The sequence below is a fragment of the Lynx rufus genome, unplaced genomic scaffold (assembly GCF_022079265.1).
Source record: "Lynx rufus isolate CCGP_SWC_20201006 ecotype Redwood Valley unplaced genomic scaffold, mLynRuf1.p SCAF_9, whole genome shotgun sequence".
Taxonomy (NCBI): Eukaryota; Metazoa; Chordata; class Mammalia; order Carnivora; family Felidae; genus Lynx; species Lynx rufus.
The window spans coordinates 43302690-43320114 of NW_025814897.1; the positions used below are offsets into that span (position 1 = coordinate 43302690).

The 17425-nt window shown below is 39.4% G+C and overlaps 1 protein-coding gene across 2 annotated transcripts in view; it reads right to left on the minus strand.

The window, feature by feature from the left end:
- The window catches only part of NAALAD2 (N-acetylated alpha-linked acidic dipeptidase 2), a 60852-nt gene that overhangs the window by 7992 nt on the left and 35435 nt on the right, over positions 1–17425 (minus strand). For both annotated transcript variants that reach the window (XM_047071112.1, XM_047071113.1), the window contains 7 exons: positions 13952–14015; positions 13188–13255; positions 9737–9828; positions 8858–8948; positions 7136–7400; positions 4523–4604; positions 3344–3436 (listed from right to left, as the gene is read on the minus strand). In XM_047071112.1, coding sequence (XP_046927068.1) covers positions 3344–3436; positions 4523–4604; positions 7136–7400; positions 8858–8948; positions 9737–9828; positions 13188–13255; positions 13952–14015 — 755 coding nt within the window. The remainder of the gene's footprint in view (positions 1–3343; positions 3437–4522; positions 4605–7135; positions 7401–8857; positions 8949–9736; positions 9829–13187; positions 13256–13951; positions 14016–17425) is intronic.

Sequence of the window (17425 nt, forward strand, 5' to 3'; positions counted from 1 at the left end):
GCTGCCTGAGGGTCTGGTTTCCAAACTTTCTGTGAGACTGCAAACATAAGCTGTTTTCTGGAATATACCAACAAGCTGTAGTTACGAGCACAAAGATGGCACTGCCCTCATCCACATTGCCTGAGAGTATCTCCATAGGCCTCTAGATGAGTGCCAAATCTGAAGCCTGCTCTTAGGCTGAAGCTTCAGGATAAATATGCTTCTTCTACAAAAAGAGGATGTGAGTTTCAGTCCACTGTGCAGTGGCATCTGTTTCAGGAGGCTCCCCACCCCCACCGAGCGAGCCACAAACACCAGGGTGTGAGAACTCCCCTCCCAGAGGTGTTGGTGCTCTGGAACAGGCAGAGTGAGAGCACAGAGCACCTGCCCTCTGAGGCCTCTGATAACTAATCCTTAGATGTGTGTTTTAACGTTTATTTATTTTTGAGACAGAGAGAGACAGAGCATAAACGGGGGAGGGGCTGAGAGAGAGGGAGACACAGAATCGGAAGCAGGCTCCAGGCTCTGAGCCATCAGCCCAGAGCCCGACGCGGGGCTCGAACTCACGGACTGCGAGATCGTGACCTGGCTGAAGTCGGACGCTTAACCGACTGCGCCACCCAGGCGCCCCTAGATGTGTGTTTTAATTAGAAGCCTGCCCCTCAGGCTGTAGCCATGATGATAAAACTAAGACCTCTTTCACTGGAAGACTGAGCTCTTGGATCTGCTGTCTCTTGGCTGTGCCCTGGGGGTAGCTGCTTCTCCATTGGTTACTGTCCTGTGGGACCCATCAGCCTTGCCCTGTTGGCCACCAGAGCCATACAATGTACAGGTGTCCCCTGCAGCAGCTGCAAAAACTGGGGTGCTGGACAAAGGTACAAACTCCATTTGGGGATATGCCATCAAGCTGGGGAAAGCAGGGGGAGAGTGCAAAGAGGCTTCTCAGCCACAGACTCTTTCTCCTGAGGCCAGAGCTCCTGGACAAAAAGTCCTGTTTCAGTCCACTCTGTGTGCAGTACACTGTAGGTGGTGGTTAGCCAAGAACCATCTGCCAGTTGTCCCAGTCCCATGGGACCCAGGAATATAAGACCCTCTGGCTCCAGAGCCAGTCAAAGGGCATCCCTGGGCAGCAGCTTTAAAATGTAAGTGTAAAGGCTCCCTTCCAGGAGATACTGGCACTTTGGAGCTCAGCAGAGGAAGAATGCGAAGATAGCACCCACCAGCCTCCATCCCAGAGAACAGTCCAGCATGTGCCTCCACATGATGCATTAAAGCTAGCAACTGAATGTTTCACGTGAAGTCTCCTTTTCAAAGTGCTGCTTGTGCACTGGGTCCTGTGGCGAGTGAGTCCATTTAAGCCCTTCCAGAGCCGTGCCTCAGTTCTCCACAGCCCTTTGGGTCTCTTGAATGTGAGCACACCATTAGTTTCCATAGCCAGATGTTTTGGAGGCTCATCTCAGGCATACGTCTGAAAAGCTGGTGAGTCCTATTTGAAGCATGAGCCCTTCATTCCCCAAGGAGAGGTTCTGCGTTTATAAATTCCCTCCCACTTGTGGGTTGTGTGCCTTGGGCCAGGTTTATGGCAGAATTAGTTCTCAGACTCTCCTACCATCTTCAGTCAGGCCTTTTTCTTGTTTGATAATGAAGGGGTTGCTCAGCTAGTCTTCAGGTCTCCTTCGGAGGAAATGTGGTTCACACAGAGTTGTAGCTTAAGTGTGTCCATGGGAGGGGGCGAGTTCAGGGTCTTCCTGCATTGCTCTTGTACTGCCTGGGCTTTAGAATATAGTCTTAATATTCAGGTAATAGTTCTAAACATATTTTCAAAATATAGTGCAGTCTTTTTAGAAGACAGTGTGGCAGTTACTTAAATTTAAAATGTGTTAAATCCACATACTCATTAGATATTAGGACATGTTCAAAGAGGACACGGGGGCATCCTACAGTATTTATCCCAATAGTAAATAAAAACTCAACAAGGACTTTAAAAATTACACATATAAGCCATACAGTGGAATACTGCACGCCGGATATATACCGACATGGGAGGATCTTGGAGATACATTGTTACGAAGAAAGAACAAGCTGAAAAATAATGTGTAGGCCCATTTATATAAATATAGTTGGATGAATATATATACGTATACACACACATACATATACACACATGTGTATATAAAACATTTTCTTTAGAGACTAGCAAATGGCTGGGTATGGGTTACAGAAGGGAATGCTGAAGGATCACTGTCCCTTTTTATTCTACAAGGCTGCATTCATTTTGACAAAATAGAGACATTTTGCTTATAAAATACAAATACAGGCAGGAGAGGATTAACATGTAGCTTTGCTTTTCGCTTTTAATTTGACATGTAAATACTTAACTGATGGCTGCTATTATTTATATGAATTATTTTCTGAAAATAGCAGCCATTTACTGAATATATCCCTCTCTGAGCTCAATCTTCACATGCCTGAAATATATAAACCTGTGGGGTGAAAGCAGTTATCTCCTTTAACAGCTAAGGAAAATGAGCTTTAGAGAAGTATTTTGCCCAGGTTACTTAGTACGAGCCAGAGCAGGGCTCTAAAAAAGCCTGTGCTTCTAATTAAATATTAATACTAGTCACTAATATTTATAAGAAAGCTAACATATAGAACTATCTCTGGCATAGGTTATCTGATGATAAACAGCCTTGTAAATTTTCACCAAGGAACCACAGTTTAAGAGGTATCTTAAGAAACTGGAGTCTGCCCAAGCACACAGCCAAGATACTGAAAGAAAACTTGACCTAGAAATACAGAAACAAAAAGGATATTTCTTCAGAACATGGCAGCCATCTTTAAAAACCTAAAATGTTACATGGAAATAGATCTAGATTTATTCTATTTGATTTTGGAGAGTAGATAAGATTAGAAGGAGAAAATTACAGGAAAAAAGATCTTAGGAAGAAAAAATTCTATTAAAGTAGACCTCTCTTAAAATGGGATGGACTTCCTCATGAGGTGGTAAGCTTCCTACAATCGGAAGATTCAGAGGCTAGACAAGCTACTTACCTCAGATCCTATAGAAGAAATTAATGTAGAAATTTGAACTACACAAGCTCTAAGATACTAATAGCCTTTATATTTACAGGTTATTTTTCAACTATCATTTACATCTGTAGCAAAGCAGTGAACATGAAATTAATTTTTCTGATACTACAAGTTACACTGTTCTAATGCATAATCTTACCCATATTCTTCTCAGCATACATATTCACCTTCCGTTCATCTGATGGCAACAGTTTAAAGCAGACTTTGGATATGCTGGTTTTGGTCACACTGGAGTATTTAATAACCTTTAGTGGAACACATGTTGCTTCCTTACCTATAGAACTGCCTCCCTGGTAAACCAAGAGGATCGATGAATGCTCTCTCCAGGAGCATCAATTGGTCATTCATGATTCTCACTGCAATAGGACTTTGAAAATAAGAAATAGGTAACTGTAACTCTTTCATGGAACTATAGTTTAAAATAATATAGCATAAGGCATGGAAAAATAAACTTCTAAAATACATAGGTTTTTAAGAAAATACATATTAACAGTAATGTTTTATATGTAAGCTACATATAACAAGAGGGTCATCTTCCTAATATTCAGAGTAAGAGAGACCTACTGGAGATGGCTTGTTTTGTTTTTCAAGACCACAGAAAGAACTAAAAGTTTTAATTCTCTCTAGGAGGACAGCCAGGCCTCCTGCAAAGGCCGACTGGGTGTACTATCAGTTGTCGATAAGCCATTCAGTTCCACTGTGGAAGAAAGTTGCAGAATAAAGGCTGAACAACAACAAATGAAGAAGGTCGCAGCAGTCTGCAGGAAGGGTGCCAGTCTGCGGGAGTTGCCTATCATGGGCTGGGAATCCCCTTTCACACTTGGCATCTGCCAACTCTTCCTGGGGTGCTACACAAATTCTCTGGGCTTTCCTACAATCCAAAGGAGAGAGAAGCCCCTCAGAATGAAGGATAATTTTTCTGCCTATATGAGTAGTGGGAGAGCTTACTCTAATTGGATCTGAAAAAGTAAATGTGATAGGACAGTTTATGCTTGTAAAATCATGCTTTGAATAGAACTTTTCAAATTATATTTCAATCTAAAAGTGGCAAAAATTCTATCAGTAAAAGAATTCCTACACTGGTCATAGAAGTATTGGGACATTAGTAAAATATACTACAAGTGCATTTACCCACGGAACGATGAATTACACTCAAAATTCTTATGCAGACGCCTGAAGGCATGAGGCTGGCCCTTGTCTTGGGAGGGGTTTTTAGTCTACCAGATAGAGCACTGCTTCTCAAACTTAAGTGTGAATACTGACCATCCTGGGAGTTTGTTAAAGTGCAGAATTCTACGTTTGATGACAAGCTCCTAAGTGATGCTGATGCTGTAGTTACAGACCTTAATTTGGGTAGCAGTGACTTAGAGCTGCCTGCCTAGGTAAGTGTACACAATTCACTCTAGTAACTAGATTACTTTTCAAAATAGGAAACTTTACATTTGAAACTTACTTGTTAAGATCAACTTCTGTGAGTCTTCTATGAAAATCTGAAGCGGCATCTGAGAAGTTTTTCACAGCAGAAAATAAAGAATCTTTTAAAAATAGAAAAGTGGAAGGTATATTAGTAAATGCTTCTTATTTCAGATGTTCACTTCCCTGCCCTCCACATTCCAGGCTGACAGGACTGAATAGATATTAAAACTGTTATTCTACTGAGCCTTCTTGTAGATCCATGAAGATCAGAAAATATTGTAACAAAGAGACAATGGATAAAACAACATTTCTAAATTGGTTCTTCATAAAGGAACTTTCAAGAGTCTAGGACATAATTATTTTAACTCCTAATTTACCATTCATGTAGATACTCATTCAATATATATTAATACAACTTCCATATGCTAGATACTGGATACAGCTATAAATTGAGCTGTGTTCCTGCAATAATTAGAGAATAAATCAATGTTAACCAACCCCTCTTTTTAAGCAGTGCATTTAAGATCTTGTTTAAATGCAACCTGTGACAAGCTGGTGTATGTGGACTCAAACAGGATCAGGTCTGGTCTAGTCAAGCTTTTCTTTAGTTAACATAGATTCTAAGAAGTGAGAAGATTCTCAACATATTTTTTTATTACAACAACCTGTATCATTTTCCATCTTTTCTAAACTGGACATTAGCATAAATCATTGATTTCCTTCATTAATCCTGTGATACAGGGAATACAATATTCATTTGGCAGAGAAAGCACTGCTCCACAGGATTGCTGTTAGGTCACACAGCTAGTAAATAGTTACTTTCAATATAAAAGACAAGGTCTTTTTTAGCCCTAGATATCCTTTAAGCTCTAATTATTGTTGCTCTTCTTAACGCCAAGTACAAAATAATCTAATAATATTTTTGAAGCCAAAGAGTGTTGAGGAAAGAATTTTAAATTTCCAATGAACCACAACAGTCAAATTGGATAAGAAATAAAACGTGTGCCTGGTATTTAGTAACAGGTGAATAACTTTGGCAAAAGCAATTTCAGTAGAGTGTTAGGAAGATAGGACAGTACTAGATTGGTAGAAGGAAGTAGAGAACTGGAGACCATGTAAATCACATATCCATCCTATCCATCATTCATTCATTAAAACATGTTAGGGACTGCTTTTTGCCTGGCACTAAATGAAGAATTTTGATTGGGAAGGGAGTAGGGTACATTAGGTAGAAGAAATGTTTATAAGAAAGTTACAAGATGGTTTAACGTGGATGGAATATTGCCACTGAGGTGGAGAGGGTGAAAATATGGGGGGAAAGGGGCATTAATAGAGTAGGTTAAGTCACTTTGTGTGAAGAGTGGCCTTCCCCTGTAACTGTGTGCTTTCTCTCTCGGTTGGATCCTGACTTAAAGTGATAAAAGGTAATTCACCAAAAGAAAATCGGGGCATCTAGGAAAAGAGGATGCTGGCGAGCCACAGAACTGTGAATGTCTGTCTCGCTGTCAGCTCTGCTTATTCCAATTTCATTTGCCTCGTTAAAGAGACTCTCCAATCCAATTGTATGTAAATACAATTTCCTAGATTTTCTTTGTATCACTTTATCTAGATCGTAGTACCTGCTGCTCATGACTTTGAAGATTACTAATTTGTATGCAATATTCCAAAGCCATTGTTGATTTCTCTCTACTTACTCTGTGTCCCTACAGTACTCTCTGTAGCGTCCTATAACAGCTTGTCCCTGGCATTTTTGTCTTTTCCCTCATGTGAGAGCCTGTGCTCTTTGAGGACAATGATTATTTTTTAAACATTCTGGTATCTCCCAGGAAATAACACAGTAGACGGTAGACACTGAGTACATACTTGATAATTTTGGTATGTACTAAGAATATCTACTCCCAGATTAAAAGAAAATGGTTATAGTAAAACAGTACTAGTAGGTAACGTTTATAAGACTCACCACTGTGTCTATATATCCAACCAACTGAATGTCCCACAGCAGTCTTGGAAACGTTATATTCTTTACCATTTCACTCAGAGGAAAATTGACAAAGGTCGTGTAACTTTTCCAACATCACACAATGACTAAATATTAGAACCGGGATTTGAACCAGGTAACTGCTTCTAGACCCAATGCTCAGTCCTTTGCACCATACTATATTTCATCCCTGCTTTGTTGGAGATAGCATAGTACATAACAGTAACCACAAAATGGCAATGTGAATATAAAATGAATATAAAATACACAAAATGAAACAATGCTTAAACCAGGTAAAAAAATCTCCATGTAAACAAAACTATACAATAATTATATATGGAGTGGAATTGGTTTTCTCTATTTTCCCATCTTTGTGCAGTATTGTATTTTTATAGTATTGTTCTTTTAACAGCAAAAATATTTCTAAAGGCAGCAATATAGGGAAAATATTAACCAACCCAATGTTCATAGCACTAACTTAGCAAAACAAATTCATCCTACAAATACCAGGTTAAATGACATTCTTTAAAGGTGTTTCAGGTTTTTTCCTAGAAATCAAAATTAAGTAACGCAAGGATGTATTCTAGGATGAAAGAGTGTGCAGTGATGACAGTCGGAGACGATATCTGAAAGCTCTAACTCAGATTATAAAATATACCCAGCCATTCTTACCAAATGATACTCCATGGTCTCTCAATCGTTGGTCATGTTTCTTAGATAAATTGTAGATGCTTGTTGCATAGTTTTTCAAGGCTTTTGCATAGTCTTCAATATTGAAAGGAATGATTATAGAGTCTGCAAGCTCATAAACCAGTGCCCCTCGTAACTGAGCCACTGAAAGGTGTTTTTTAAAAGTAGGGTCATAAAAATTCTCTACTAATTCAAACGTCTCATAAATTGTATGGTATACCGGATAGCTGCTGTACTTATCTGTTTTCTGGGGAAACAAAATATGGGTAGGTACTGAATATAGACAAACATTAAATACTCCAATTATAATATTTATGTAATCTTAAAAATGCAGAAAAAAAAAATACAACCATGTGGAACTCTGAGTTTTATCATGAAGCAAAAAGTTAAAATCTAACAGTTTCACCAACTATTCACCCATTTAAAATTTTACTGTTATTTATCATTCACGTAATCTTCATTCAAAATACTTCAAAATTGTTATTGTATTTCTGATAACTGAAATTAAGGCATACATACTCAAATTGCATATTAACACAGTTTACAATTATCTATCAATTGATTGGAAATGAAAGGTTCTGGGCAGCTAAGATCTGTATAGAATCTACATTTAAGCACTTTCTCTGCCTTCCCAAACTGTATAACCAAATGCCATCTAACCTTTATTATGCAGTTAAGGGCTACCATTGTAAACTATTACATAGCTGTATTTTATATAAATATTTGTTTTACTCCTTAGGTCTTCCTTTCCTAAGTTTAGTTTTACCTATATGCTACTTTGCTATAAGGTTAACATTTTTACTGCGAATCCTTGTGTCAGTCTCTCTCCTGTCTAATGTCCTGCTTTTAATCTGCAGTTTCTTAGAAACTAGACAACTGTGTTCAGATTGATGACAATATAAAAGTGAACAGGCCTTGAAAGAGTTTAATGAGTATCAGGATACAGATTTATTTTGCTTTCATCTCTGTTCTGATTCTGGAGAATCAGATTTACAAAAGGTATGTATTCTAGGCAAGCAAGACTGTGTACTGCAATTACGATTTGAAAATTATTAAAATCTGTGACAAATCTGGGTTTGCTGATGTAATCTTCAGTTTGGTTCATCACATAATTTATAACCTAGACAAGCAAACACGGCACATGTTGGCATATTCAAATACTCACATATCATCAGTGTGTTTGAATGGCAATGGTGCAAACTGATCAGGAAAGTTAACCGACTTAAAAATCAGGAGGAACTTGTTTTATTCCCTACTCAGGAGCCCTGGACTCAGATGACAAGCAGGAGTGAGGATGTGAAGAGGGGCTACTGACAGTAAAGACTCGTGGCCTAGCATTCCCTGGGACCAAAACAGGTTCTTCACATGCACATTTTCCTCAGGAAAAGTGGAGGAGAACGGGATTTTCCAATAAAGCCTGAATGAGAACAGGGATGTGCACTACTTGGTTCTGCTAACCAGCGAAGCACTTGGCAATAATCTCCCAGCTACCATTTCATTGAATAATCCTGCAAGGAAAATTCACTGAATAACCCAAATTAATTCCTAGTCCATCTACAAAGAGACATGAAGTCAGCCTCCAGCCCTGGAATTCCTCCCAGGCCACATGACCTGGTGCCCTGGTACCAAACAACTAAACAGTTTAAAATTCCTAACGAGAAGTTGGATAAAATGCTATGTATCCAAAATAATGAAATGGCTTACCCTGTTCTTAGTGTAACGGGCTCTGCCTGAAGCAATCCCAAGTCTCTGAAAGTAAGCTTCAAAATCACTTCCAGATCCCAGCTTGTTGATTCTAGATGTAGAATATGTGTATATACACACACAAGGATATTATAAATGCATAAGTTAAAAAATATGAAGTTAAAGAAATAGAAAAATGAATCCTGTCCCAGGAATAGCAAGGAATTGCACAGCACATTTACAAAAATTAGAAGGTACACCACCCCAAGCTACTTTCCTGTCACATGCTGGAAATTGCTGCGTTAAACCTGTAAATCTGCACGGACTACAGTCACAGTTGAACAGTGCCACCGAAGACAGCAGCCTAGTGACTGTGGTCTCTCTCACATCCTCAGTCTTTTAGAATATTTACATAGAGAGGAAAAAGAGAAAAATAAAATTTGGTCACTACCCTCAGAGAACTATAGTAAGAAAACTGCCACGATAAAGTGTATTTAGGATCACGAAGAATCTATGCCTTATTTAGAAAATGAAATTACAATATATTTTTTTGCATGTAGTTAAGAAACCACTACATACATACATATGTAATATATATGCAATAACATGGGAAAATTTATGATAAAATGGTGAGCAAAGAAGAAAATTATAGGTGTATTAGAAAATACATACTTCCAATGTGTTTTTGAGATGTAGGTATTTTAAAACCTTTTTTTGACTCTAGTTTTTTTTGTTTTTTTTTTAATCATGTAAAACTTTTACAATGGAAACAAACTTTCACAAGACTTATTTGGAGTATGTAATGGAGCTATTAACTGTTACCATCATCTGCTGGAGAAACAACGGGCAAAGGGGAATTCACAATTGATCCTAACGGTAGAAAATATACAAATAATTCACCTAGGAAAATCTTTATTTTCAGATGAAGGGTCCTTTTCCAACCAGCTTTCATAAAGAGACTTACTCTCAAAACCATCATCTGGGCTGGATATCTGGAAAGAAACATCAAATATGGGGAATTAGAGGCAGAAGCAACTAAATTTATGTCGATAATAAAACCATAGGTTATCAACTTCTAACTATATGGACATATATCATGTTCTTTATAGAAAAACAAGCAAATGACAAAAAAATACAACCAAATTCATGTTCATTTTTGTTGCCTGCCTATTGATAATTTTGCCATGTACGTGAGATAAAAATCTCTGGCTTATTTTGGTAAGCTTTTTTTTTTTTTTTTTTTTTAAATTTTTTTTTTTCAACGTTTATTTATTTTTGGGACAGAGAGAGACAGAGCATGTACGGGGGAGGGGCAGAGAGAGAGGGAGACACAGAATCGGAAACAGGCTCCAGGCTCTGAGCCATCAGCCCAGAGCCCGACGCGGGGCTCGAACCCACGGACCGCAAGATCGTGACCTGGCTGAAGTCGGACGCTTAACCGACTGCGCCACCCAGGCGCCCCTGGTAAGCTTTTTTAATAGAGTTGCAGATTTATAACAAATGTTATCACTTTAATTTTTAGCAGTTTAGATGTCCTTGAGTAAGTCACTGGGGGAAAACTTGGATACAAGATTTACGTAAGTAAGTTGCTTCTGTCCTAAAAGACCTTTAAAGAGAGGCCTCAGGGTGGCAGATGTGGCTGAAGCATCTAAGCCTGACAAGGGCGATGTAAGTCCTGGTTTTGCAGAGCCCGAGGGGAAAAAGGAGGAACTGCTGTTTTGGAAAGTCCAATTGTATTCAAACCAAGTTGGAATCTGATGGGTTTTAAAAGCTCTGCATAACCTCACATTTCTCTCTGGGGATTTTAAGAGCTTCTATGAATACAAGAACCTTTTTTACTGCCCCCATTAAAGGTACGGCCATTAACTTACACTCTGCTCTCTCCAATCTTGGGCAGGGCCACAGGGTAGAGTGTGGACTGTGAAGGCTGAGGTGCCTGTTTTAGATCCTCATGAACACACGTATTGCCTGAATTTTGTGTTTGTAGCTCTGCTTTGTTCAGAAAAAGGCATACCCTCCTCACGCAGTTCTGAAAGCATCATAACCTATGGTGCGTTGCTTCCCCTCTTCAAATGCTAGTTTTCTCAGCTGTGGAAATGGGGATAATGGTCCCCACCTTAACATAAACATCAATTCCTCTGATATTTTCTGTGGCTTTTATACAGAGTGGGTTGTTGCCTCATCATTGCACATGAGCCTGCAGCTTAAAGGCAGTCCTGGCTCTCCACATCCTTCCTTTGCCCACCAGCATGTTGCAGCAGCAGGGACGTTCTACTCCTTCCCCACCAACTGACTGGGTTCTACTCGACTCTGCTCCCGCCAACTTGCAATAGCTGAGAACCTGCTCCAATTCCTACATCCTGCTTAGACCGAATTCCCTGAAAAACCCTCTCCTTTTCTGGAATCACAATTTCAGTCTAGCACTACCCAGAACTGAGTCCTTCTAGCCTGTACCCCCTAGAAGCATACTTTCTGTCTCTGCTGTCTTGCCACAAATGCTGACCCTTGGGTATTTTCAACACCTTGTCCCAGTTCTTAAATTGGGCAGCTGCCCAGTCTCTAAGCTCTGCCCTAACACTCCCATCCTGCACTCCTGCCACCAGCATGGTTTGCCTCTGCCAACACATTCTAGAGGTTGCTGAAATGGTAATAGTCCGTTCACAGAAGTCTTTTTCTACCAGGTTTTGGTATGGCCGTGGAGAAGCATCTGCCTGTGTACAAAGGGGCATAGACCTCAACTTCTCCCTATTGGCCCTGAAATTATTAACTATCCTTGATATCAAAGGCAGGAGCCATCTCTGGAGGACAGCACAAAACATAAATGCATGTCCTGAGCAGGATTCTCTCAGAATTTTCCTTACAGCTTGCTTTAGATGTTTTTATGGGACATTCCAATAAAAGTATCAAGAACATAAGCTACCCAATATGTTGAGAGTTGGGATGGGAATGATGAGAGCACTCCCATTTGGGAAAACTGGTTTTTAAAGGCATTTAATGGGAAAAAGGAAAGGGTAATATTAAGGGAGAGTGGAAAATAGTACCTACAGAGAAGTGACACCTACTTCACCTTGTAATCTAAGTGATAACATACTTTAAAGATTTGTATTTGGTAACTAAATTCTATAATGAACCATTTAAATGAAGTACACAAAAATTAAAGATATATGTCATTTTTAGAGTACAAAGTACTTTTTATCAATAATATTCACAAAATTCCTGTAAGAATTATTTCCATTTTGCTATTAGACTTGCTACAGCTTAATCTATTCACTACACTGATACTGAGTGGTCTTTCTAATGAACAAATATGATAATGTATAACCTTGTTAAAGATTCTCTGTGGCCCCTGGGTTGCTCAGCCGGTTAAGCATCTGACTTTGGCTCACGTCATGATCTCACAGTTCATGAATTCGAGCCCCACATCAGATAGGTGCTGACAGCTTAGAGCCTGGAGCCTGCTTTGTATTCTGTGTCTCCCTCTCTCTGCCCCACGTGTATGCACGTGCATGTGCACGTGCTCTCTCACTCGCTCTCTCAAAAATAAACATTTAAAAATAAATAAGATAAATAAAAGGAAGAAATGATCTTCCAGGTCTCTTCAAAAAAAAAAAAAAAAGATTCTCTAATTTTCCCATCACCATATTTCTGACCTTGGCCTATTTGTCATGCTCCATTTCTTACCATTTATCCACCAAAACCTTATACTTATGTCACCCTGAACCACCTACAGTTGAGGAAATATTTTCTTTCATGTCTCCACATCTTTTTTAGGTTACGGTGTTCTCTGCTGAGAATGCCTTCTCTCTTACTTTCACACCCTTCCATTTTACAACCCAAGAACTAATTATTCTGTAAACATCTTCTGATGCTTCCCCAACCACCCCAGGATTTCAGCTTCTCTATTCCATAATTCTTCTCCATTGTTTATAGTATCCAATAGTCTACTGACGTGTAATTCCTCACTTACAAGTGTGTATCCTCTCTAGATTGCGAAGTGTTTGGATTCAGTGACCATGTCCTTTTATCATTGATGCTGCTGGAATTCATTTTATAGGGTTTGAACCCAAGGCTTTCTCCATTCCAGCTCATTCTGTTGTATCGAAATTCCTCTGCCAAATGAAACTGTATACCCTCTACATGGCAACAGTGTATACAATAATAACTACTATCAGAAAGATTAGCAATGCTATTTTTATACATAGGTCATATAAATAGTGTATTAAAGATTTTGTTCTGACTTCTTACTTATACAAATCAGTTACCAGTTTAAAAATCAGTACCACTAATTAAGAAAACAAGTGTTATCCACTTATCTATTCATCAGAAAACATTAAGACATCTATTTATATACCTCTTTTGTCAGTTTATACACCAATTGGTAAAGAAGGGGTGTACAGTCAACTCTCAGAGTATAATTGCCTGAAAAAATAAAATACAATGTATTTTAATACTTCCAGGTGAAATTCCAAGAGAAGTCTAATTCTAACTATTTCTAATTATAAACAATGTATAGTCTTGAAATCAAATAGCATCATTCTTAAGGTGGTATCTTTCGAGGGGGGCTTTGGCAAAGGAAGTGATAAGGCTATGCCATTCACATGTACTCCATCAATTCGACAGTGTATATCAAGACATTAGACCAGAGCATTTCAGTACCTCAGAAGTATGCTCTGACATTCATCTAGAAGTAATACAAAGAAAGCCTAGAGACACAAGTGTCACATGTCAGCTTCCAAGCAAAGTCTGTAGTATGAACTCACTTCAAATTGCTCCCATAAAGTGTTTCTATGTGGAATATTCCGTAAAACATTCTTCTGAAATATTGTAGTCAAATTCTTTTAATATCTCCACAGGAAGAATATGGTTAATACTAGAGTTTTAAGTAGTAATTCAAGATAGGCAAATGGCAAACATACTAAAGAAATTACAATCAGTAGCTTAGTTATGACTCATACTGATTCATTTGAATCATAATCATTTTCTCTGTGGCCAAGTGGAAAATGGAGGTACTATTGAGGAATTTCACAGGACGAGAATAATCTTAGTTTACAAGTTAGTTACAATTTGCAGACTGAAAAGATGATGCATTGTTTAATAATCTGAAGTAAGATTTACCTTCTATAGATGAATCAGAATTGATATAAGCAATGCTTCTCTCCTGGAGTGTTTTTGCATTCTCCTACAGTTGAAGCAAAGTTGTTATTTAATTCACAATATTTACAATTGTGGAAATAAATAAGCAAATTAATTTAATATAAAGGTGGTCTACAGATGCCTTTATGAATCCAATATCTATACCTTTGCCATAATTTATGAGAAAATGCAGAATACTGGTTGGTTTATAACATTAACACAAGTAAAAAGAAAAATATGTGTAGCTACTATTTATAGCAATAGCAAGGATTCTCAGAAAAAAAGTATTTTCACAGTGTGGTTCCTTGACTCCTTGCATTAGAATATGAAGGGGTGAGGCTCCCAGATTTTGGGCCCCACTGCAGATGTACTGATTAAAAATTTCTGAAAGGCCTGGGAATCTTTATTTTCTAAAAGGTATCCCTGGAAATCCTTACATACACTGAAGTTTGAGAGAGCTACTGAGACTGGAAACCCAAGTATAATTTTAAAAGTCAGAAATAGAGTCAATTTATCTATTTTTTTAAAGTATTTTATTTTAGAGTGCACGTGCACACAAGCAGGGGAGGCACAGAGGCAGGGAAAGAGAATCCCAAGCAGGCTCAGCACTATCAGCACACAGCCTGACACAGGCCTTGATCCTGTGACTCTGGGATCCTGACCTGAGCCAAAAATCAAGAGTTGGATGCAACCAACTGAGCCACCCAGGTGCCCTTCCATTTATCTATTTTTAAAAGAGGAGATGCAAAGAAAAATAATTTTCAAAAGGAGGATAGAAAAAAAACTAGATGGAGAGAAGGAAAGCCATTAGGATAGTCTCTTCCTCTCACTATAACACACACACACACACACACACACACACACACACACTATCACACAGATGGGATATGCTGAGAGAGACTTTTACTTCTCTCTAGCTTGCTACCTCATAAGAACACACTATAATAGGACACAGTCCAAGATAGACGCATATAAATACCTTGAACTCAGTTCCCAGACACACCAAATCTACACCTACAAACAGAGCAACTCTTCCTAAAGAAGAACTGAGGGCTGACTGAACAGCTTCTGCATGACAAAGAATAGAGGGACCACATAAAGAAGGGTAGGAAAGACAGACACACAGTAACATTGAGAACAACCACCCGAAGTGGCAACCTAGAATAGAGAGGGATATCACTGAGGGGCCGATGGACAGAGTCACCTACCCTGGGACACAGAAAAACAAAACAAACAGTAATTTAAAGGGAAACTAGAGAGCACCTGGGTGGCTCAGTTGGTTGAGCGACTGACTTCGGCTCAGGTCATGATCTCACAGATCGTGAGTTCGAGCCCCACGTCGGGCTCTGTGCTGACAGCTCAGAGCCTGGAGCCTGTTTCAAATTCTGTGTCTCCCCCTCTCTCTACCCCTCCCCTGCTCACCCTCTGTGTCTCTCTGTCTCTCAATAATAAGTGAATGTTTAAAAAAATTTTTTTTAATAAAATAAAATAAAGGGAAACTAGATTATTAAGTGAAGGAAATCCATTTACCAACCATAGAATGTCTGCCAAATGTGGGTAACTGCTAGAACTCTCTCCAGGGTCAGATTACTCAGTCCTCTAACCCACACCAGCTTCAGCTGTCCCATCAAGGTGACCCAGGCACAAAGCACCATGTCATATCTGGCCTGCTCCCATACCATCTCCAGCCATCCCACCAAGGCAGCCCCAATGTAGAGCACCCCAAAAACCCTTGGCCTGAGTCTGCTTCATTTCAGCTGACCCTCCAAGGTGACCATAGTGCAAAGCACTCTAGGAACCATGGGTTACACTCGCTCCAGCTGACCTGACAGGGTGCCTCTGTGTAGAGGGCCCCAGCCAATGCCCATCCAGCACCAACCAGCCAGCCAAAGCCAACAAGTACACAGTCTACACAGGAGACATTCTTCTATAAGGCTCCTCCTTCAAGACTGGAAGAGGTACCCATTCCACATAATTCATAGAAACAAACAAAGTCAGACAAAGGAGACAGAGGAAGATGTTCTAAACAAAAGAACAAGACCTCAAAAAAAGAACTAAATGATGCCGGAAGCCAATCCATCCAGCCTTCCTGATGGCACAGCCTGGGTGGTTGGCAGAGGGCAACGCACAGTGACCCTTCGAATGGGAAGCTACCAGAATCCCTCCTGTTATTCATCATGGCCATCCCCATGGTCTAATTAGCATTGATGATTCAAAATAAACCCATGGGGGCAAACTCAGGGATATATAAACTCCCTCTGGGAAAAACCATGAGAATCCAAAGATGGATAATGAAACCTTATACCCAGCCGGTGCCACCCCTGTCTGCCTGTCCCCCACCTAAAGGAAGGATAGACCCATATATTTCCCAGCCAAGGAGGGGGACAAATGGGTTTGAAATCCCCACCCGGCCAACAAAGGGATGTATCCATGGATACAAGTTACTCCAAACCCTAGACCCACTTGGCCCCCAGGAGGCATTCCAGATGATAACTGGACCTGGTGGGTTAAGGTACAGAATGGTTCATTAGCTCCTAGGTATACATTGTCTATCTGGGAACGCATAAGGCATGGGTTCCCAGGGCCCTCTTGGCTCCCTCCCGGCACCCCAGACCAAAGAGAATACTTTTGTTCCTTGTATTGCAAATGGTTCAAAGGAACAATTAAGAAGTCATATCCCTGTAAACCTTCCACTTGAGGTGTTGAGAGATAGATGACCTTTCATGAAAATAGCAAAGCAAATGCTTTATAGACAAATGTAGATTCATAATGAAAATAGTATGAAGAAATTAATAAGCAGAAGGGCAGGAGGGAATGTTACAAGAAAATAACTATGTTGTTCCTTACTGGGTGATTACACAAAGAAACATATTTAGAATTAGGTAATGCTGAGAAACATAGATGATGCACTCTACAAGGAAATTGCTAACATAGAAAATGCCACGTTTGCCACAATAAAGCGACCAGTCTAACACACTGCTATTGTCTGTGTCCATTTGTTATTTTCGCCAATGCCATTCATCCTTTGGGAACCCCTGGACCTGCTAGGGCTGGACCTCAGCAAAATGAAACAAAAATAAGCCATCTACCTGAGAAAGAGTTCAAAGTAATGGTCATAAAGATGCTCAACAGACTTGAAAGAAGGATAGGTGAATTCAGTGAGAACTTCAACAATGAGACAGAAAATATAAAAAAGAACCATCAGAACTGAAAAATACAATAACTAAAATGACAGCAGAATAGAGGCAGCAGAACAGATCAGTGAGCTGGAAAACAGGATTGTGGAAAGCAACCAAACTGAACAGCAAAAAGAAAAAAAAAATTTTAAATTAGGACAGGTTAAGGTATCACCGCATTAAGCATAACAACTTCTGCATTACAGGGTTCCCAGAAGGAGAAGAAAGAGAGAAGGAAGCAGAAAACTTATTTGAAGAAGTAACAGCTGAAAACTTCCCT